Consider the following 24,213-nt stretch of genomic DNA (forward strand, 5'->3'; position numbering starts at 1 on the left):
TTTTATTTGCATTAAAATGGTCGGTGCATGTGGAGACTTCACAAGGTCAACCTGTTTGCGCATATACACTGCTTCTGAAAGTATTTTTCTGAATAGCTGGGGAAAGTAAGTAAAAATAAATAATAAAGGAGTTGATATTTGCCGAAAATATTTGCTAATTAGGCCCCTAAGTACCAGGCTGATATTGTTTATTGTAGATGTAAAAACTGCAGCACCATTACATAAGGATTCCAGAAATTAAACAGTACAATTACCAGTAATTTGACAAAGTGTATCTGTAAAATTAAGTAATAATTTACCCATAATTACATTTTAAACTAGAAAAATAATGAAAGATTATTAGAATATATACATGGATAATTAAAATGTCTATTTAATAATAAATGTGTGGTATTTATTAATCTAGTGTTTCGTCTTATACTGTACATTACTCTTATGGAAAACTACAAGTGCTCGCCCGCATCACTTCAACAACCTGTTCCATGAAGCGCCCTGCCGCAGTGCTCTGCCTGATACAGGAGCTGTCCTTCAGCACCACGCCAGCAACGCCTTCCCTGGGAGACAGACATTCTCCCGGCTGCCAGAGCAATGCCAGCAACAGGAATCATTCCGGGGTATTTTTTACTTCTTTCTTTTTTTTTATTTGGAACACTCAATATAACCTCAAACCTCATCGTTTATGATAAGTGACATTATTTATTTTCAACACCTTATATAACCTGCTCGGCTCGCAGTGACTTCTAAATGAATGTCTGCAGACCTAGAAGGTTTTCAAGTTAGATTAACCATTTCCAGACTGGGAGGATGACCGAAAACACAACTCATAACAGATGTATAAGAAAAGTGTATGGTCACAGGGTTAACTTGTACTGCAATAACTAAGAAAGTTGTCCCCAGCACAGCGGACTAGTTACCCCGCGCTAGTTTGACCTTATCTACTCGACTCTTTACATCGTGTTTGCGACTTTGGGTGCAAAATGTATAACATGAATATATGTGCTTGCCCTGAAAGCGGCATAAATTTATGGTCTACAATTTCATTACCTGGCTACATGCTCACATGCTACCAAATAATTTGTTCCAAAATGTAAGTAACTTACAGTAGTACTCGGTACCCGAGTAACGGATAACTTTCCAGCATCTACCAATTGTTACTCCTCTACTATCACACTAAGCAGGTGCTCCGAAATCTCCGGTGCTGCCGGAGAAAAAAGAAGAGATCTACTTAGCGTAAGCAGCATCATAACACTATGATATAGAGCAGTGACATCAGGGATATTGGATGTCTGTATGGTTACATTGTTCTTTGTGATCGTTACTAGTTCTTGTTGATTTGATGGAGACAGAATAGCTCCCCCTCTCTTATGTCCTGTGACCTCTGTCTCCACAGCTATTTATTATCGGAACCGCCTCGATCTATAGGTTCTTCTTGCTCCCTTTAAATGTACTTGAAAAATCAATAGCAATAAATGTGTACATTTTCCAAACTATAGTTTGTTTGTTTTTTGTAGTAAAATATGTTATCATACAGCAGGGTAATATGTCCCCAATTATGTACAGCGACTTCTCAGTAGATGGAAGTCATCAGATGCAGTAAGGGCTACTCACAGATGATGAAGTAAATGGAGTCTGCACATGCACCCTTGTGTAAATGCGTCAGTGACTGATTCCTGGGTGGGGGAGGAGGTGAAGTTATCCCGAGACTTATCCTAGAACAGTTTTGTTCCCCTATTGATCATTTTCATCAAGGGAGTTACTTTTTTTTCCCTCCTCTTCTTTTCTTCCCACTCAGCTTCGCCAATAGGGTGGTGGTGGTGCTGCTGCTGCTGTGCACAGGCTGAGCAAGCAATAACAAGAAGGGAAATCACTGGGTAGAGTTAATGCACCGAGTGGCAAGCAGGCTGTAAGGCATCAGGGGATTCCCCTCCAGCTCTTCTCTGGTGCCAGGGTGCAGCGCCGTGTCAGGATGCAAATCTGCCGGGGACGCATGCTGGGGATCTCTGTGGCCATAGCGCATGGGGTGTTCTCTGGCTCCCTCAACATCCTGCTGAAGTTTCTGATAAGCCGCTACCAGTTCTCCTTCCTTACCCTAGTGCAGTGCACCACCAGCTCTATTGCGGCGCTGACACTGGAGGTGCTCAGGCGCTGTGGGAAGATCTCCGTCCCTCCATATGGCTTCAAACTTGCTCGGACGTTCGCAGGGGTCACCATACTCTCCACTCTGCAGTCCAGCCTGACTCTGTGGTCCCTGCGGGGACTCAGCCTGCCCATGTACGTGGTGTTCAAGCGATGTCTGCCCTTGGTGACACTCTTCATTGGAGTGCTGGTGCTGAGGAACGGGATGCCCTCTGTAGGGGTAGTCGTTGCTGTATTCATCACTACCTGTGGGGCTGCCCTGGCAGGTAAGTAGGCCGTCAGTAACCTGTCCCCAGTCTTTTCCAGTACCTGAGTCTCCGAGCTGTTTTAGTGAGTGGTAAAATGCTGTCATCTTACTTCTTAGGGCGTTAAGTAAAATTCATCTAAAGAGGTAAATTAAGATCCAATAATATTACACGCTGTCTAGGCTGGGCTAATGCACTTGTCAGACTTTACTTACGTGCGATTATAGAAGTCGTTTTATCGTTCATGGGTTTGCATTTAGTGGCATACCAATATGTCAGTGGTGCTGGTGCTTTCCCTTAGCACGTGCTGACATACAGTAAGTACAAGACTACAAGGCAACCTGACACACAAGAGTCACACTGCTTATTCTTGTACAGCAATAACTGTTATTATGAAGTATTTAAGGTCAGCGGATCTTCACCAAACACTAAATAGCAGTTACTTGTCTTTGATGAGTGCCAAGGCTTTGCCATGTACCGTAGTAAAATAAAGTCATTGACGTGTACATGTGCTAATGTCATGTGCATAAGAGTACTGCTAGGATATAGTACAGGTGTCCCAGAAGCCTTTCTCCTGGGGAAGGAGATGGCTGATGGATATACACACATGCGGAACAGATGAATTGGTCAGATCAATTTTAAGTATTTCACTCTATCTTTAAAATTATTATTTTTTGTATAGAAAACAGATGCCTTTTCTATAAACGTAAAACGTGCATTAGATACAACTTAACTGTACATGTTAGGTATGCCTGTGGTATGATTTATAGATAAAGAAACGCTATCAAAGAATTTGTTCCATGCTTGATGTGTTTTGCAGTCACCCCCGCAACTTTCATGAATCCCCTATTAACCTGTCCGCTTATGAACCTATTAAGTTTAACATTGTATTTATTATGTCAGAGTGTGCTGTATTTAACATCCTGGATTTTTTCCTGTATTATCATGTACATTTTAAAAAGCATTAAGAAGTCTTCAGTATCTTGTTTCGTGCACTTCATCTAAAAATAAGTATTGCTAAATACACCACTAGATAAAATGTAATTTCCTATAATAGTTTCATTTAGAACAAAAAGTACATTATTTAGAACCGCTTTAATCCTAACATTAATTTCAGTAATATTTTAGTGCAACAATAACTTCTAGTTATATATCCTTTATGATTAAGTGTACAGTACATACATACTGACTGTTCTGCTACATACTCTACATAATGGCCAGTGTTAAAAAAAATCAGATTGACTCATTTGTGTCCTGAGTTATCTTAACCTAAATCACATGTATAGGAGCTGTAAAATAGCAATTGGTAATAGTGACACCTATCTAGAATAACCTGAGAGTATGTATATAAAGTATATTTTTAATAAAGGGACAAAATGCACACATGCTTAGGGGGCCACCAGGAGAGTAGGGCTGACCCATTAGACTTCCTAGATAGCAGAAAGATATATCAATTCCCTGGAATACAAAGAACACTTTGGGCCTCATTTAACAACGATCTTTATTACCAGCGGCATATTTAGTTTAGTATTGTAGTAATACTAACAAATATGCCGTTTGTATTATTTTAACATTATTTATCCCTCCGGCGAGGTCCAGCACCATTCCCCTCACTCGACAGCATCCTTCACTCTATTTCTGGGAGCCTACTGCTGCCAGCGATGGGCTGTTGTGTTATGTGCATGCGCGATGGCCAGTCTGCATATGCGCATTACATATCACCCCGTGTGGACTCGGCAGTGCCTGGAAGGCTTTGTTGAAGCCAGAAAGGCTGTTACTGGTTCCCCATTGCCAGCAACCATATCGCTATCACCATCTATCAGATGGCTAAGCGGTATAGTGACAAACAGTGAGCGTTAAGCTGAACTTACTGCTGCTTGTTAAATACTGAAAGGAGAACATAGCCCCTTTATCAACTGCTAAATGAGTTATTCGTCATTGTTAAATGGGGCCCTTTATTTTAAGTTAGGAAATCTCTAAAAGCGAATTCTGTAACCAAATCTGATTTAAACCTGGACCTACCCCAAACTATAGCTAACCAAACCAAATTCAAGCAAATTTCTAAGCAATTAACAGATCACTTGCATTGTACTTGTAGCTTGATATTTAGGGATCTATTCATTATGTTAATTATCGGGGTCCAAACGGGGTTCAACAATCCATCTCGACGTGAGCACCGGAGCAATTCTTCATTCTTCAATTCTTCAAATCAGATGTCTCCCCGAAGCGCTTCACTGCTCCTTTCAGAGCAGTGAATCTTTTCACTGCTCCTTTCGGACCAGTGAGACAAGTGCTTATGCGTGACCTACAGGTCACGCATGCGCACAAGAGCCCCGACGTCCAGCAGAAGGAGCTGGACAGGGGCGGAGGGATACAAAAGGATCTCTCTTTGCGACCCGGGACTCCTTCCTATAGGGAAGGAGCAGGTAGCTGGAACAATTGCCATCTGAATGGGGACATCAGGCCATTCCGCGAGAGGAACGTAAGCAGGAGATATCTGTGATATCTCCCTTTTTACCTTCTTGATAAATGGCCCGATAACTACATTTTTACAATTACAGGTGAAAATGTTAATTTTCACCTGCTTTTGTAAAAATTAAGCGATGACGAATAGGCCCCTTAAGGTTTAATAAACTGGTGTCAAACAGGACATGGTAGAGTCCCAGTGCAACAATACATATTAATACTCTACTTCATGGACATCATATAAATGAATCCACACAAGTATACTGTAAGGTGCTGATCTGCGGAAAGGTTACAAGAGGAAGATCCAGATTGTTCACAAACAGAGGTTCTGACACATTCTGAGTCACAGTGCTCAAGTCACTAGTTGTTTTGGTATCTGGTTAGCCTCAAAACAACATATTAACAATCCCAACTTGCCGATTCCGACCATTTCCGGGTTGGATCAGGGTTTCGAGATTGTCCAACATGTTGGATTTTCACGATCCCACAACCCAGGTGCTGGCAGAATGGGGAATTGCCCCAATAGAGGCTAGATGTATGGGATTTTGTTTTTACCCTAGAGGATATGCTGTATATAATGTGCCATGATGTAATTGCTGATGCTTCCTGCTCCATTACTCCTGTAGAATTGATGCTTTCCCGAATCAGCATAATTTCTGGGTCACTTATTAGAGACTACCTTCCTAAGCAAGTACAGGAACATGGGTGTGGAACTGTTCAATGTGTCTGGACAATCAGGTGTGCAATAGGACTGGGTATTGGAGTGTGTAGTGTAGTTGGATTACAGGATGTACAGTGTGGACAATGGTGTGTGTGAGGTTGTGGGCCAATGATGCTATGTAGGTCAGCAATCTTGTGTTAAATGCAGCTCGGCAGGCGTGATGCAGGCACTGATATTATCACAGGAGTTGGGGGAGGGTTAGGGTGCGGGGTTAGGGTTAGGCACTAGGGGGAGGGTTAGGGTTAGGCACTAAGGGGAGAGGGTTAGGTTTAGGGTGCAGGGAGAGAGAGGTTAGGTTCAGGCACTAGGGTGAGAGGTTAGGGTTAGGCACCAAAGAGGGAGGGTTAGGGTAAGGAGAGGGGGAGGGTTAGCATACCGAACTGCCAGCATCCCATACCGATTCCTTGTAATTTAGGTATATAATGAGGAGGCTATTGTGTTTGACCAATAGGGTGTACAGTGTGGCTGGCAGTGGCAGCGGTGCATCCGGGGACCACTGCTATGAAGGGGCCAGCAGCTGGCGACATTACGAGTCAGACTGATTTATTACTACTCCGACGCTCCATGGGCCATGAAAAAGAGTAAAGATGCAATTCGGCCGGGTGAGGAGGAGGGGCAGGGCTAGGGCTCCGTCCCCTCCTACTCTCTTCCTCCTGAGTAACTGGGACTGGTTGCTGAGGCGGTCCTGCTCTTGCTACAAAGCATCCTTTATCCAATGAGAAAACCCTGGCAGGGCGGATAGGAGGAGTCAGCACCCTACCCATCTTTTCATCTATCCTCCCTGGGAGAAGCCCGGAGAGAGGCAGTAGTCGGGCAGTGATGGGGTTGGGGCCGGACCATTTGCATCATTAGCCCCCCTCCCTGCGGAAAAAAACAGTGAATCGCACATATTTGAATAGGTGGTGGGACCAAAAGACGTGATTATTATAGAATTGCGTCATTAAGCCCCGCCCCCTAACACTGGACCGCAGATTACAGATAAGTTTCTCCCCATGCTGCCCACTTCACTTGGAAGTGGACGGGATGTGGGAAAAGTGCCTACTCTTCCAGGGGAGCGGGGGGCCACCCGAAAAATCATGAGCCTCCCGCAGTTTCCAGGAGAGTAGGAGTGTGACCTAGCCCTGCCTGCCAAGCATCTCATCTGGTCACTGACAGCAAATATGTCAGCTAATGATTATTTATTGTGATTTTGCATCTTGCATCAGATATATTCTTTGCCTGTGCGGTTCAAATGTATGAATGAGTCTATGAATGAAATGATAGGCGTCATCAGCCCCATTCTGAAATCTCACCGCCTGGCATACCGATCAGAGGTAAGCTGGGCGTCGGGAGTGCTTAGCTGCTGGGGGGGGGGAGGGTTAGGATTAGTGACTCCCAGGGGGAGTTAGGGTTAGCCCCTCCCCGGGAGGGATAGGTTTAGGCTAGGGGAAGGGGGGGTTAGGGTCAGGCACCACTGGGGGGGAAGTTAGGTTTAGGCACCCCCCCTGGAGGGTTAGGTTTAGGGTGCAGGGAGGGGGGTTAGGTTAGGCACTAGGGGAAAGGTTAGGGATAGGCACCCCTAAGGGAGGGATAGGGGGGGGGAGAGGGGAGGGTTAGGGGTGTTACTTTCCTCAGATGGGATCTTCAGCTACCGGCCTTCCGGCGTCGGTATTCCATCCGCCGGGCTTAGGTCCGGCGGTGATTCATAATGATTCCGTTTCATATTTGCTGTTAAAGTACAATAGGGCCATTTAAGAATAGGACAACTGAATTGGAGCACTGTAAAGCTATGATGCATGGAGACTACTGTGCCGTCCCATATCTAGTGGTACCCATAGGCATATGCCTCACGTGCCTAGTGGGAAAACCAGCACAGTACGAGTCCTCAATAATTTTTTTGTCAATCTTTATAATAAATGTAATACACTTTTGTGATCCCTCTCATACACTGTAAAAATACCAGTAGCACAGATATTGGAAACTATTAAACAAGAATACTTTTCTAATAGTGATTAATAATCCAGTATACCTGCCTTATAATAGGCATGCATGCATGAAAATCTCCAGCATGAATAATTTGATGTGCAAAATGATAACGTATGCACATACATTTGGTAGCACATTCTTATAGGTAGATGCTTTGCACACCTAGACCTTCTCTGAGACTTGCTATGTTCTTTTAGAACACTGAGGGGCCTAGTCATCATCGGAGGCCGTATGGCCTCCAATGATTAGGTAATGATCTCGCTGCGAGGGATACTTAAGTATCCAACTTGCAGCGGGGGAAACTGCACTGGAGCAATTAATCATTGCTCTGGTGTGGGGACAGCTGCTCCCTCGGTTAGAATCGCAGCTACAAAAGTAGCTATGTTACTTACCTCTTCGTGCGGCTACGCATGTGTGACCCAAGGTCACGCATGTGCAAAGCCGCCGGGGAGGTAGTGAGAAGGTGGCGGAGGGATCTCCTTCCCATAAGATGGCGCTTTTTCTCACAAGCAAACTCCGAAAAAGGAAAGTTTTCGGAGTTTGCTGAATATCATGTGGTCCTACCAGACCCCTGATGATGAATGGCCTGGTAACTACAATATGCGGAAACTAGCATTTCTGTATGGTTACCGGCCAATTTATTGATGATGAATAGGTCACTGTATCTCTCCTCAGGGTATAGTAGAGTTATGCATAGCAAAGGTAGACAGTTTTGTATATACAGGGGTTTGGTGTAGTATATTGAATTTGGAGTGTAGCTTGCAAGAAGTACAGTGTGCTTGTGTAGAAAGTCAGTATGAGTTGAACCATTAGTCTGCACAAGAGAGACATGAAAACATGCATCCAGAGTAGGGACAAGCAGGGGCAAACTCAGGATTTATGGAGGGGGGTTTCCAAATGCTTGATATTAGAACAAGTGTGGCCAGTCCACGAAGAGGGTATAATTAGCACTTATCCAGCAATAATATATGTCGTACGAAGTATAGTGTACTGTATGTAATAATGCTGACATACAGGACCAGCAATCACAGTAAGCCATTATATGTAGCAGTAGGACCATCCTGCCTGAGCTGAATTTTTTTATTTTAGCGCAGGCTCCATTCCAGATCATTTGACCAAGTTTGGGAGTCTGGGGCAGCAGCAAAAGAACCTAGTGCTGCCCTGGACATATAAGTACACATAGCTCTCCTTATACACTGGATAATGTATTATTATTAGAGATGTGCGGGTTTGGTTCTATTTGGTTCTTATTATCAAATTATCGCAAGTTCGGATTAGTTTAGATGTCTCTTATTAGCAATCCAAAACACGTGACAGCCGGATAGCCAATATGATGCCGTTTTTGAGATCCAAACATATCCGAGTAAATCCGAACTGCACATTTATTATACAGTATTAATAACTGACCCTACAGATAGTCTATATCAGTGCACCCCTAATAGTGCATGTTTTCCAGATCTCCTAGTTGGTGCACAAGTGTATTCATTACTTTCTCAGGCTCACACATTTTAAAAGATCAACAGGTGGTGCTAATAATTTCATTTGTGACACAGAGGGGACCTTAAAAACCTGCATCTTTAGTATTATATGCTATTTCTATTGTGGTCATCATGGATTGGGCTGAGGGCTGCATTTACCTATGAGAAGAAGGGGCACTTGCAATTATAGAGCCAGTATCAGTAACATTCTATTAGAAACATTCATGCTAATGTGTGTGCATACAATTATCTATTTCACACCAAGTCCTAAGTAGTGATCAGTCTAATCTTGTGACAAATAGTCTATAACAGATGTTGTTTTGTCATTATTTATTGAAGATAAAATTAGCCAACATGTCACATAAAAAAGTAAGCACACCCTGATGCCTGCATATATCAGTAAGAGGCCTATTTACAGTATCATTAAATATTTGCAGCATATTCCCCCTGAACACCAGTTTTGTATTATGGAGGGACTGCTGCGGTTCCTCCATCTCTCTATTTCCGACAGCAGCCACAACCCCCATGGGTTTCTAAGGGCTCTATTTACTATAATTCGCATTTGTAATGCAGATTGTAGTGTGATATTACCGAGTGAATTTGCATTGCGAATTCAGGCAATATCACAGGGATTTACTACAAATCCCTTGCAGGGGCAGAGCTTGCAATAAAGCTCTGTCCCTGCGATTCCCCTCCGGTGCCTTATCACAGTATTTTCACAAAAAATACAGTGACAAGTGCCCTGCGCATGCACCGGCCGCCGCTGCTACCCCCCCTGTCGCAAAGCCCCACCCCGTCACTAAGCCCCTCCCCTCGCGATCGCAGACCCCCCGCGAACCCCCCTTCCGCGATCCCCCCTCCTTTAATTACACTTACCTGCAGTTATCGGGCCTCCGGTGATGTCCTCTGTTGCTTCGGTCAGCTGACATCTCATACTGCACTGGGACCCTGTCAGATGACGACCGGGCCCCAGTGCAGCATGGGAGACCAACTGACCGGAGGGAGGACATCACCGAGCCCCAAACTCCGGTCCCTTGACTCAGGTAACTTTGTTTTTTTTTACTTTTTTTTTCCTACTTATTTTTTACAGTGAATCAGCGTGTGGTCTGTTTAGACCACACAGCTGATTACTGGTGTCGGCTGCGGGCTCTGCTCTGCACGTTATAGCGGAGCAGGAGTCCGGTAACCGGAGGAGACCCTGGATAACGCCACCTCCAGGTGGCGTTATTATCACAGGGCTTTCCCCGGTATTTTTTCACATTTTATTTTTAGTAACTTTGGTCAGATCACATTTCCCATTACAACTAAGTATCACTGATTTTTAGTAATCAGATCGCATTTCCCATAATTGTAATGGGAAATGTGATCTGACCGGAGTTACTAAAAATAAAATGTGAAAAAATTACCTAGGGAAGCCCTGTGATAATAAAACCACCCGGAGGTGGCGTTATCCAGGGTCTCCCCCGGTTACCAGACTCCTGCTCCGCTCTAACAGGGAGAGCAGAGCCGGGAGTCGGTCCTAGTAATCAGCTGTGTGGTCTAAACAGACCGCAAGCTGATTACTGTAAAAAAAAGGAAAAAAAATTGTCAAACAATTTTTTTACTTACCTGACTCCAGGGACCGGTGATCGGGCATCCGATGATGTCTCCCCTCCGGTCAGCTGGTCTCCCATACTGCACTGCGGCACGGTCATCAGGTGATCGGGTCCCAGTGCAGTATGGGATATCACCTGACCGGACACATGGAGGACATCACCGGAGGCCCGGATCATGCAGGCAAGTGCTATTAAGGGAGGGGGGTCCGCGAACGCGGGGGCGGGGCTTAGCGCCAGGGGGGTAGCAGCGGCGGCCGGTCGGCGCATGCGCGGGCACTTTGTCACGGTATTTTTTGCGAAAATACCTTGACTAGTGTGCGGAGGGGATTCGCAGGGACAGAGCTTTATCGCAAGCTCTGTCCCTGCAAGGGATTTGTAGTAAATCCCTGTGATATTGCCTGAATTCGCAATGTGAATTCAGTCGATAATATCACACTACAATCTGCATTCAATATGCGGATTGTAGTAAATAGAGCCCTGAGAGATGCAATGCTATCAGATTTACCAAGTTTGGCCCCCACAGCTAACGCCATTTTAAGATGGCATTGTGATGCTGTAGGCTATAGGTTACACTTTGTAGAAATTACCAGGATAGGGTTCCAGAGACACCCCTCCCACCCCGGCAGTGCTCGCCACACATGCGTGGTCTGTAGACTGTGAATGCGTTGTAGTCCGGGACAGCAGTGAAGAAACCATTGGTGCAGTCTCTACACTTCAAGCACATCACAGGGACACCCTCCTTTTTCAGGCCCTGTACCTGCGGGCGCACTTTCATGCATCTCGGCACTATGATCGCATACTGCAATGTGATCATGGGCAATAATATCGCTCCCAGATCGCATTGCAAATGCGATTATTCATAAATGGACCCCTAAGGGAGCTAAATTGAGCCATGTTCTGCTAATCAAGTGCATCTCGTTATTTGATTATCAGAAAGTGCTACCACCTCTATTTAACAGCATAGCCTTTGGCAGTTCCATGTGGAGCGTTCAGCATTGTGCTAACACCATTCAACAGAACAAAATAATATCTGCAAGGATCTCAGAGATGCTCTTTAGTCTGGAAAAGGTTATTAGGCCATTGCTGAAGCCGGTCAGTCTACAGCAGGGGCGTCAAAACTTTTATTTTATTTTTTGAAATGCCGTATGCAGGAAATTACTTTGGGCCTGATTCAGAGATGGACGCTAATGCAATCACAGCGGCAATTTCACACAGACCGCTGCTGCAAAAATATGGTAATAGTTTCAAAGCTTACCCGAGCATATGGATGCCCACTGCTGCCTTTGTTTTCTGTGTCCGACGTCGCATATCAGTGTAAAAATCTGTTACATCGACACAGATTGGCCAGCCATGCAGCCCTTGCAAAGGTCTGACCTGTCTCAAATACAGCGACTCTCCTGACACGCAGAGGGTTCTCATGCTGCGTAAGAGATTGCAATGGCTATTTTATGCACACCCATGTAACAGCGTTGAAACGGTCAGATACCCCCTCGTTCCCTTCCCAAATGCTGACTACCTGTCACTCACTTTGCTAATGGGTTCTCTGTGCGTACGGAATAGAAAGACAATCGCTGCACGTACACAGTGCGACTTCAGTGCGTTCTGCATAAAAATCGTTATTGCTACACCTCTAAATCAGGCCCTTTAAACGGAGAGCCACAAACTTCTTTAGTTTACTTCCCAACAATTAGGTAAATAGTCTTTGCTGATAAAATATTAGTGACAGAAACACTAAAACTAATACAAATATCTTGCCCCCACTTATGTCTTTATATACCATCCCAGAGCCCTAACTTAAGTATGTATGTGCCAGGCTAGAGCTCCCCCTTATGTGCCAGCCCATAGCTCCTCATGTGCCAGTCCAGAGCCCCCTTATGTGCCACCCCAGAACCTCCCGTATGTTACTTACCTCTCCTTGTATGTGTTCGAGGTCTGTCTGGATCTTGTCTGTCTGCTGCTGCTGCCACTGGCACTGAGTCCAACTGCACGCACGCGCCACAGCACTCCATCATGTGTGGTGGGGACGGCCAGGGCAAACAGCTAAGCTGCCTCCGGAGCTCGGACAGAGGTGTCCGGAGCTGCGGGGGAAACTTGGACGGAGCTGAGGCAAGGGTTTGGCAGGGAGCGGGCCGATTTTCAACCCAAACCACCTTCCCATAGGAAGGAGCGCTACTCCGGAAACCAATGTCATCTGAAGATGGCATAGGTTCCTGCAGACAATCTCCGAAAACTCTCAGTATACAGAGTTTGATGTATACTAGGCTAGGTGGTCCCAGCGGGCCTCTGATAATAAATTATCCTGTTATTGGATATAGGCAGAGATTAGCAAATCCACATGTATAAATGGCCTATTAGTGATCATAAATAGGCCCCAAAGCAACATCTGATATGTCTTACTTATGAGATTATAAACTATTATTAATCCTTTCAGATGTAGTTTGACATTTTACACTTTAAGCCAGGCTTGTTATCCTATTATTTGTTGGTAAACACTCACTATCTCTTACTGGGAGCAACTAAATCTTAAAGTAATAAAAATAAAAAAAATGCATCTTCTTAATTAATAATTAGCTAAGCCACCAATGGTAGCTACCAAAGCCAGTATTCTGTTTGAACACAAAGATGCCCATTCCTCCATGCAGAATTGCTCAAGTTGGGACAAGTTAATTGGGCATCTGTGTTGGACAGACAGCAAGTTTGAGGTCTTGGCACAGGGTTTACATGGGATTAAAGTCATGACTCAAGCATATTAATTTTCTTCATTTAAGCTATTCCATTGCTGCTGTTGCTGTGTTCTTTGGATAATTGCCCTGTTTACAAACTTACTAACCAGTTTGAGTCTTTTGGCAGAGGTTAGCAGGTTTTGGTCCAGGACTTGTCTGTATTTTGTGCAATTTAGCTTCCCATAAATACAGAGAAGATTGCCAGTCCCTGCCACTGAAAGATTCCCCATAGAATGGTGCTACCATTTCAAAGATGTGGAGATGCTGTTATCTGGCTGGTGTGCTGTCTGATATAAGCTATAAATAATTCTTATTATTCAGGCTATATATAATCCACTGTAGTCTCCGTAAAACTATGGACCTCATTCAGAGCCGCTCGCAAAATGCGAGCGCTCGCTCTGAATGAGGGCGGCCGCATCACTAAAAGGAGCCGGCCTCCTGGCCGCTCGCTAAACTGTGGGTGACCACCCACAGCTTTAGCGAGCGGTCAGGTTGATGGTCACGATGGTCAAGACCATCGCGACCATCGGGGCTTGCGACAAGACCCTTGTGGTAGGGTCTCGTCTGCCGCAAGCCCCAGAGAGCTTCCGGCTCTAATAGAGCCGGAAGTTCTCCCACTGACATCTGTGGTGATGTCAGTGCGGCCGCCCACAAACGGCAGGCATGTGTTTGGGAACGCCTCCATTTGTGAAGCCACCCCCCGCCACGCCTACAAAACGGGGCAAGCTGTCGATCACCATCGACAGCCGCCCCTTTTTTAGTGAGCCCTGGAGTGAGAGAATTTCTCTCTAGCTCCAGGGCTTACGCATGTGCAGTGCGGCCACAGCGCGTGCGCAGAGCCCAACATCGACCCACTTGCGAGCGCTCAAGTGCTTGTGAGCGGGTCTGAATGAGACCCAATGTCCTCTGGCAGTACCTAAATGCAGACAAATATAATGTATGTTTTATTTTCCAGCCAGGACTGCACGGAGTCGGAGTGGGTCATGTAATAGTTATCTGGAAGAAGGCCCTCGCAGTCTGACATCAGGACATGCCCTTATACAAATGTTATTTACAAGTACATCAGTTGAGAGTGTATTAGAGTCTGTAACACTATTCTGTTCAGGTCACTGTTTTGCCTCCCACAGTGTAAGTAATGATCCTTCATCATTGGCATATGCATGTACTGCTGTGTCTGATTTGTCTGTGGAAAGTAGAGCTCTGCAGTTAGGAGATTGTATCCTTATGAAAAAGACAATGATTTGAGGGGATAATAGAAGTGAATAGAAAGTAGTGTAAAACAGTGAGTATGTAGAAGAAAGGGAATTACTAATGAAGATTTGAGGACCTTACAGAGGTATACATTACATTACCTGTAATAATATGTCTCTATAGAGTGCTGACATGAAAAAATGGGATTTTGGTACCTACCGGTAAATCCTTTTCTCTGATTCCACAGGGGACACTGGAGGTGCTTACGCTGGGGTATAGAGGCGTGGATAGCTGGAGCTGGCACCTTAAAATTTAGAAGTGTGGAGCTCCTCCCCCTCTATGCCCCACCAGCCCTCAATTTAGAAAATGAAGACCGAGAGGAGGTGGAGAACAAGCAGAGTGAAAGGGAGAGAAGAACACACAATAACTGAATCATACAACATACAGAACAAAACCGAACAGGCAGGCATAGAGCACAGAGGTGGGCGTCCAGTGTCCCCTGTGGAATCAGAGAAAAGGATTTACCGGTAGGTACCAAAATCCCATTTTCTCTTTCATCCACTAGGGGACACTGGAGGTGCTTACGCTGGGGACATCCCAAAGTTATCCCCACGGGCGGGAGTGCTCTGTGGCACCTGTAGAACAAGGCAGCCGAAACGGGACGCCGAAGATGCAAACGTATCAAATTTGTAAAACTTGACAAACGTGTGAACTGAAGACCAAGTGGCCGCCCGGCGCAATTGTGACGTAGATGCTCCTCTACCGGCCGCCCATAACGCACCCACCGAACGTGTGGAATGAGCCGAAATTGACGAAGGAGGCCGACGGTTAGCACTAACATAAGCTTGATGAATAGTCAGCCGGATCCAACGTGCTAAAGTCTGCTTAGATGCTGGCCAACCCCTCCGAACCGCATCATAGAGGACAAAAAGCGACTCAGACTAATGAAGGGAAGCAGTCCTGTCAACATAGATGCGGAGAGCCCTAACTACATCCAAGGTAGAAGAACCAGAGTCCTCCACCAACGATGCTACCACAATAGGCTGATTGATATGGAAAGCTGACACGACCTTAGGAAGGAAAGCGGCTATCGTCCGGAGTTCCGTTCTATCCGCATGAAACACTAGGTAAGGAGGTTTATAGGAAAGAGCCCCCAATTCCAAAACCCTACGAGCGGAAGCGAGAGCCAGGAGGATGACCATCTTCCAAGATAGGTACTTAAGATCAACCTTCTCCTAAGGTTCAAACATGGCCGACTGAAGGACAGAAGAACTAGATTAAGATCCCAAGGATCAATTGGATGTACAAAAGGAGGTTGCACGTGCAAGACCCCTTGAAGAAACGTCTGCACCTCAGGAATGAGGGCCAATTTCCTTTGAAAGAAAATGGAAAGGGCAGAAGCCTGCACCTTTAAGGTTCCCAGACGAAGGCCAGAATCCAGACCCGTCTGAAGGAAAAGCAGATAAGTGAAAGGTCCTAGACGGAAGATCCCGACTGGAACACCATGAGATATAAGCGCTCCAGATGCGATGATAATGCGCAGCCAAAACAGCCGCATCTGGGATACCCCTACGTCTTAGGATATCGGTTTCAAGAGCCACCCCGTTAAACGTAGCTGCGCTAAGTTGGGATGTATGAAAGGGCCCTGCTGTAGAAGATCCTGGCGCAGAGAAAGGGGCCACGGATTGTCTGATAATAGGGGCCGAAGGTCCGAGAACCAACTTCTCCGAGGCCAGTTCGGGGCCATGAGAATTACCGAGGCTGACTCCTGTTTTATTCTTTTTAGAAGACAAGGAAGAAGTGGAATCAGAGGGAAAAGGTAAACGAAGTCGTAGGTCCACGGACTTGTCAGAGCATCTACTGCTTCCACCTGCGGATCTCGAGTTCTTGACACGTATACTGGAAGCTGACGATTCAATCGTGATGCCATGAGATCCACCTGAGGACATCCCCATCGACGTATCAGCGCGTTGAACACGTCTGGATGAAGCTTCCATTCCCCAGGATTGACATCCTGTCGACTTAGGTAATCTGCTTCCCAGTTGTCCACACCCGGAATGAATACCGCTGACAGGATTATCGACTGATTCTCGGCCCACCGGAGGATCCGAGTTACCTCTCGCATAGCCATGCGACTCCGAGTCTCTCCTTGGCGGTTGATGTAAGTGACAGCCGTCGCGTTGTCGGACTGAACTCTTACCACTTCTGTTCTAGAGGGGACCATCAACCCTGAAAGTAATAATCGAGGACTACTGCACCCCATCCTCGAAGGCTGGCATTCGTGGTTATGATGATCCAGTCCCACATGCCGAACCGTTTTCCCGCGAACAGATTGCTGGATTGTGTCCACCAAAGAAGTGCTACTCTGGTAACCGGGCTCAGACGGATCTGTCGATGTAGGAACAGATGAGACCCTGACCCCTGTGCTAACAGGTCCAGCTGAAACACCCTGGAGTGGAACCTGCCGAACTGTAGTGCCTCGAAAGCAGCTACCATGTTCCCCAAGAGACGCAGACAAAGAAGCATTGACACAGTCTTTGTTTTGAGGACCAGCTGAACTAACAGTCGGATATCCTTGGCCTTGTCTGTTGGAAGAAAAATCCTCTGAGATTTCGTATCCAATATCATGCCCCGAAATAGAAGTTTCTGGGATGGACTGAGATTCGACTACTTGAAGTTGATTATCCAACCATGTTGGATTAGAATGTGATATGTCAGTAAGGCATGATCTGATAGAAGAGGCACCGATGGAGCCTTGAGTAACAGATCGTCCAAATAAGGTATTATGTTCACTCCTGATGACCGAAGGAGAGCAATCATGACTAACATGAGTTTGGTGAAGATGCTGGGAGCCGAGGATAACCCGAACGTCAATGCCCGAAATTGATAATGATCCTTCAAAATGGCGAAACGCAGAAAGGCCTGGTGTGGTTCCCAAATGGGAACATGGAGATATGCGTCCTTGATATCCAGGGATAATAGGAACTCCCCTGGTTCCAAGCTCGCTATTACTGACTTTAGAGACTCCATCTTGAAACGATACATCCTCAGATACCGGTTCAAGGCCTTTAGGTTTAAGATGGGCCTGACGAGCCATCCGGCTTGGGTACTACAAACAGGTTTGAGTAAAACCCCATACCTCGTTGAAGTTCCGGAACTGGAACTATCACAGAAGATACTACTAGAGACTGGATAGCCTCCTGTAGAACCTTGGCTCTTTCTGCCTGTATTGGCAGACTTGTAGTGAAGAAGCGAGGTGGAGGGGAGGTCTCGAAATCTATTCGGTACCCCAGGGTAATTAGTCTTCGGATCCATGGTTCTATGGAAGTCTGGTTCCAAACTCGTTGAAATCTTTGCAGGCGGCCTCCCACTGCAGATGGTCCCAGGTGGGACGGAAGACCGTCATGCCACTTGTTTCTCAGCTGGTTTAGGCTCTGGTCTACGAGCAACCGTGTGTGGATGACCTCTACCTCTGCCACCTCTTGGTTGCGTGGGCGCACCTCTGATCCTACCACGAAAGGAATGTGTCGCCTGAAAGGAATTAAACAAAGGTCCCGTGTAATTTCTTCTGGGAGCCGGTGAAGCTGACGGGAGGAAAGAAGATTTACCCCCTGTGGCTTGGGATATCCATTTGTCTAATTCTGGCCCGAACAGCATGTCGCCAGTGAATGGTAGACTTTCCACCGCACACTTGGATTCTGCGTCAGCTTGCCAAGCGCGTAGCCAGAGGGCTCTGCGGGCCGAAATCGCAGAAGCAGATATGCGAGCACTAATCTGACTGATATCCTTTGAAGCTTCTCCCATGTAAACTGCAGATTCACGGATGTGGTCTGCTAGTAGACGTAACTCTGCTCTGGAATTACCTGAGTCCAATCCTGTAATCAATTGATCGGTCCAGGAAACCACCGCCTTGTTAACCCAAGCGGTAACAAGTGTGGGCCTGAGTTGAGCACCCGCTGCTGTATAAATAGATCTTAACGTTGTCTCCAACTTACAATCCGACGGATCTTTTAGTACTGTAGCTCCCGATACTGGGAGTGCTGTTTTCTTTGAGAGACGGGAGACAGATGCATCTACTGGAGGAGGGTTTTCCCACTTCTCCATCATGGATGAAGGAAAAGGGTAACTAGATGAAAACCGGCGCGGAATCTGGAACCTCTTATCCGGCTGTTTCCAAGCTACCGAGAGCTGTTGCTGAAGTTGCTGCGAGAACGGAAAAACTGCAGAGCTCTTCGGTTGTTCGTTAAATAATTCAAACTCCTGTGATGGGGGAATTATATCCTCGGGTAAATTCAGAGTCTTTCTGACCACCAAAATTAAAGATTCCACCCCGGGAGAGGTGGACTCTAACTCCTGAGGGTTGTCGTCCTGTAACGCAACCTCCAATTCCCCTTCTTCCTCCATAGTAAGGAATTCTTCCTCCGACTCCTCTGACTGGAGAACAGTCGTCAGAGTACGCTTCAGTCTCTGGTAGGAAGTGGAGGGTGCGGATGCCGCTGTGCCCATAACCAGTACCAAGGTGTCTAGATACTTATTTAGCCCCGCCACCCAGGGAGGTTGAGACTTGCGTGCCTCAGCTAACTCTGACGTTAAGTCTGACATCACTCCTACCATGTCAGCGGCCCATGGCGGAGCAACTGAGTCAGGAATAGCCATAGGTGGATCAATTGTTATACAAGCATCACATAACGTGGATCCAGTGGCATGCGGCTTAGATAGTTTGTTGTTACACTTAGAACAGACAAACATCTTTTGAGCCGCTTTTGTTTTGTTTGACATGGATAAATAACAGTCACCCAGACACACAGCAGTGATGAGAAATAAAACAGAAGGCTGGTTGGGACACAGAGGAAGAGGTACCCCCTCCCACAGATTAGATTCCCTGCACTGATACCCCAGTGTTACTCACAGCCTCTTGCCAGGGATGTAGACAGGAGAATCAGCCTTCTGCATGTGCCTGCACACTACCTGTGGTGGAGAGATGCAGGCAAACAAGAGGTTAAAACGCGGCTCCACGCTTCTCTAACAGCCGCTGCCGCGTTAATTAGACCAGGGAGCCCGCGCTATTAGGCTCCGCCCCTCTCTTCTCAAGTCCGAGGGACTGTAAAATGGCCAGCACGCTGTTATCACCTCCCCCCTGCGCTAGCCCCGCTGAGAAGAACCCGCTAGTCGCGCTCATCAGCGGGGAGAGGGGAGAAGCAAATCATTGTGCAGCGCTTCTAGCGCTCTCTGAAACCAGCGCTGGCAGCGGGGCAGGAGTCGGGGAAAGTGCATGTGATTGTACTCACTGCGCTCCCCTCTGGACGGCTCCTCTGTATTAACAGCACTCTCCTCACAGCTTCTTCCTGGAGGCAGTCTGTGCTGTGTGTGCTGGCGTTAAGGAGCTGTCAGTAGCTTTTAGTTTAAGCACTGCACACTCCTTCCATATTAACCCAGGAGGTTAACAGGCCGCCAGGTACCCGGACCCCACTTTTAGAGAGGTGGCGAAGGGTACCTCAAAAACAATGTAAAAGATGTTATAAAATAATAAAATAAAAATAAATAAATATGTTAAATAAAGAAAAGAAAATCATTGACTTGCTGGAGCACAGCAGGTTGTGACCAGCTCCGTAGGCACATTTTCTAAACTGAGGGCTGGTGGGGCATAGAGGGGGAGGAGCTCCACACTTCTAAATTTTAAAGTGCCAGCTCCAGCTATCCACGCCTCTATACCCCAGCGTAAGCACCTCCAGTGTCCCCTAGTGGATGAAAGAGAAACAGAGTTTACTGAGGCCTATAAAATCCATCTGTGTGTGTGTGTTCTCTATAGACAGGCAACTGGAAGTTGAGATTGTTATTAACCTTTAACAATATGTTGCTCCTGTTGCCACTTTTCTATTCCATTGTTGCTAAATACAGTTTATATTTTATTGTATCTCCATACAAATAACAAGATAAACAATACATACATTTTGTGAAGCAATATTTTTAATTCTTGTGTACTGTATTGGTTCAGCCCATTAGATTTCTGCCTTCTCTCGAAGGTCATATACAAAGTGCAGTTAATGCGCAGAGTGAAGTGCCTTGGGTTTGCACCAGTGCAAATAAGTGATCTGCTCTACTGGCATTTTCAGAAATACTGAAACAAACTGGAAGTGTGTCTAGGGGGTATTAATTACTGGTTTTTAGAAGTGGAGATATGGGCAACATCTCGACTTCTAAAAACCTGCACTTTAGTAAATCTACCCCTAGGTCATACTTGGCGACATTCAGCTCCTTCCTTCCGGGAGGGAGCTGAAGGCATTGTGAAGCAGGGGTGGGATCACAATGACGCGATGCAGCGCGAATCGCATCACTGCACCCCCGGCCCCTGCTGTGGGGGTTGCTATTATTACTGCGTGGGGGCAGGACGGATCGGGAGACATGCCAGCCTTTCCGGGGGACCGGGAGCGGTACCCAATAATCAGGAGGCTGCTGACCACATCAGAAGCCTGCCCTAGGTGTGTGGCACAAAAACCTGTGCAAAATGTAGAATCATCCCATGACAATGCAGCTTCGGTGCCTTGCAGAACCAGCCTTTTCATGAAGTCAAATGTTTCAAATGCTGCTGAGTGTTTCCTCATTTCAAGCTTAAATTAATTGTGAGAGGGATTCTGTGTATTAAACATTTATTCTGGGCAGAGTGCCGTTGATATGCCCGTCTGTGCATAAATGCGGCGAAAAGGTGCATGATGCATCCCACAGAAGGTTTACAAATAAGGTTTAGGATAAGACCCAAATTCTGTCACTCAGTGCTGGTTAAAAAAGTCCTTTTGTGGAGTTTAAATGAATGTGCACCCTTTCACACAGTAAGGAGCAGTGCCCCCTCTACACAGTAATGAGCAGTGCCCCCTCTACACAGTAAGGAGCAGTGCCCCCTCTACACAGTAAAGAGTAGTGCCCCCTCTACACAGTAAGGAGCAGTGCCCCCTCTACACAGCAAGGAGCAGCCACCCTTCCACACACTAAGTAGCAGTGCCCCCTCTGCACAGTAAGGTGCAGTCCCCTCTACACAGTAAGGAGCAATGCCCCCTCTACACAGTAAGGAGCAGTGCCCCCTCTACACAGTAAGGAGCAGCCCCCTCTACACAGTAAGGAGCAGTGCCCCCTCTACACAGTAAGGAGCAGTGCCCCTCTCTACACAGTAAGGAGCAGCCACCCTTCCACACACTAAGGAGCAGCCCCCCCTTCCACACAGTAAGGAGCAGTGCCCCCCTTTACACAGTAAGGAGCAGTGCCCCCTCTACACAGTAAGGAGCAGCCACCCTTCCACACACTAAGGAGCAGCCCCCCTTCCACACAGTAAGTAGCAGTGCCCCCTCTACACAGTAAGGAGCAGCCCCCTCTACACAGTAAGGAGCAGCCACCCTTCCACAGAGTAATGAGCAGTGCCCCCTCTACACTGTAAGGAGCAGCCACCCTTCCACAGAGTAATGAGCAGTGCCCCCTCTACACTGTAAGGAGCAGCCCCCCTTCCACGCAGTAAGCAACAGTCCTACTCCTCATATTAGAAATTTCTTATCCCTATAATTGAGCAAACTAGTCAATTACATGTTAGGGTGAATATGTAATGTATTTGTCATTATTTGATATTATTGTGGGAAAAATCATAGAAAATTAAATTTTTTCCTAATTTAGCTTTTCTGTATGTGATGGCCACACAAATTTATTCTAATGCCCTGCCAGATGAACTCCCTGTCTGTTCTAAAAACATACAATATAAAATTCACCTGCATAATCTAAGAAATATAAACAATTATGCCCATTTGAAATGAGGCATTGCAGTATGGGAAATTTGGTCTGGTCATGAAGTGGGAAGCAAGGTGAGGAGTTCTGGTCCTTAATTTGTTTTAAAAAACATGTTTGTGTCTTGTCTTTTTTTTTACATTACAATAACCGCACATTTTTATCTTATATTCCAAACAGGGGCTGGTGATCTCAGTGGCGAGCCAGTAGGATACATAACTGGAGTGCTGGCTGTGCTAGTCCATTCTGCTTATCTGGTAATAATTCAAAAGACTAGTACCGATAGTGAGCATGGACCTCTGACAGCACAGTATGTCATTGCCATTACTGCAACTCCGGTGCTCATTATCTGCTCATTTGCCAGTATGGACATGATCAACACATGGTCCTTTATAGGATGGAAAGACCCAGCCATGGTTTGCACTTTCATTGCATGTACACTGATTGGCTGTGCCATGAATTTTACAACACTACATTGTACATATATAAACTCAGCAGTCACTACAAGTTTTGTTGGTGTTGTGAAGAGCATTGCCACAATCACAGTGGGTATGCTTGCCTTCAATGATGTCGAACCCACTTCACTTTTCATCGCAGGTGTGGTTGTTAACACATTTGGGTCCATAATCTACTGTGTGGCCAAATACTTTGAAACAAGGAGACAGATCAACTATGAAGACCTGGAAAAGGAGGCAATGAAGGAAGAAAAGGAGGCTCAGGGTGAGCAGCCTCCACCTTTTGCTATGGAAGAAATATTACAAGAGAATAACATTGAAGGACAGCCACAAGAGAAGTTAGTGACTGAGAACACTACTCACAGTGAAGAAAAGCAACCAGGAAGCACAGTAGCTGCAGTACTGCAATCCCACGGTCCCACTGAGACTTCTGAAGATAACAGGAGCTCATTAAAGGATGCATACCTTGGTGTATGGAGGATGGTCAGGGGTACTAGATTTTTAAAGAAAGATTACCTTATAGAAAATGAGGAACTTCCTAGCCCTTGATAATATATATTTTGGTGATGGAAATTATCTTTTGTACGTTCTAGAGAAGTATAAATACATATATGGCAGCGATTTGTTATTTATAAACTGAGATAAATATATCCCTATATTATATATATATATATATATATATATATATACACATATAGACAAATATGTTATTTTAAAGATCTATATGATCTATTGTAGAGAGAGTGATCTCACATTCACATTTCATCAACTATAAATATTTATCAAATTTCCTTTATGACAGTCTTCCTACTAAGACTACGTATGTAACACCATGTGTGTCTATGTCATGTGATACTGGACATTGGGACATGTTATTTTCATTTACCTCATAAATAAGAAAGATAAATAAATAAATCAATTTGTTGAATGGTCTATCCTATAGATTGGTAAAGTCTGCCACCATCTTCAGTTTTAAGGACCATGAGCTTGTACAGTACAGTAACGTATAGTGGTTTTGATTGATTAACTTTTGCCAAATAAAGTACAAAACAAATTTTCACCAGAGGGTGAGGTTGGAATTGTGTGATTTTCTTGGAAATGCCAGCATGACTTATTTGTGTGCAGAACTGTTTACTTCATAGTTCATCATAGGAAATTATATTTTAAGGTAAATATAACAAATGTAGCCAAATCACTGTGAGTGAAAACATTTGGTACAATCTGCTTATTTGGCTTAATAGCAGAAAAGTTATGCTGGGCAGGGATGTAGTCGGCATCCCAGCGTGTTGGATGCCGACCGTCTAAATACCAGCGCCAAAATCCCGACAGGTTGGGATTCCGGCACCAGTATCCCGACCGTCAGCATCCCAAAGGTAAGTATCGGGGTGTTAGGGGGAGATTAGGGTTAGGTAGCGGGGTTAGGGTTAGGCATTACGGGAGGGTAGGGTTAGGCACTGGGTAGGGAGTATTAGGA

At 45.7% G+C, this 24,213-nt stretch overlaps 1 protein-coding gene across 1 annotated transcript; it reads left to right on the top strand.

The window, feature by feature from the left end:
* The first annotated feature begins 1,869 nt into the window (after nt 1-1,869).
* SLC35D3 (solute carrier family 35 member D3) lies at nt 1,870-23,390 on the top strand. The gene is made up of 2 exons (XM_088451730.1): nt 1,870-2,402; nt 22,465-23,390. Exons 1-2 carry the CDS (start codon nt 1,967-1,969, stop codon nt 23,286-23,288), a joined length of 1,260 nt encoding a protein of 419 aa, XP_088307856.1. The 5' UTR covers nt 1,870-1,966; the 3' UTR covers nt 23,289-23,390.
* Nucleotides 23,391-24,213: the final 823 nt, after the last annotated feature.

The sequence above is a fragment of the Taudactylus pleione genome, unplaced genomic scaffold (genome assembly GCF_031769625.1).
Source record: "Taudactylus pleione unplaced genomic scaffold, aTauple2 ptg000006l, whole genome shotgun sequence".
Taxonomy (NCBI): domain Eukaryota; kingdom Metazoa; phylum Chordata; class Amphibia; order Anura; family Myobatrachidae; genus Taudactylus; species Taudactylus pleione.

What these genes read in the sequence shown, in the direction of transcription:
- SLC35D3 (XM_088451730.1), top strand. Translation starts at nt 1,967, where the DNA reads ATGCAAATCTGCCGGGGACGCATGCTGGGGATCTCTGTGGCCATAGCG. An exon ending in CTGTGGGGCTGCCCTGGCAG is followed by an intron (nt 2,403 to 22,464) that starts GTAAGTAGGCCG and finishes TATTCCAAACAG; the next exon opens with GGGCTGGTGATCTCAGTGGC.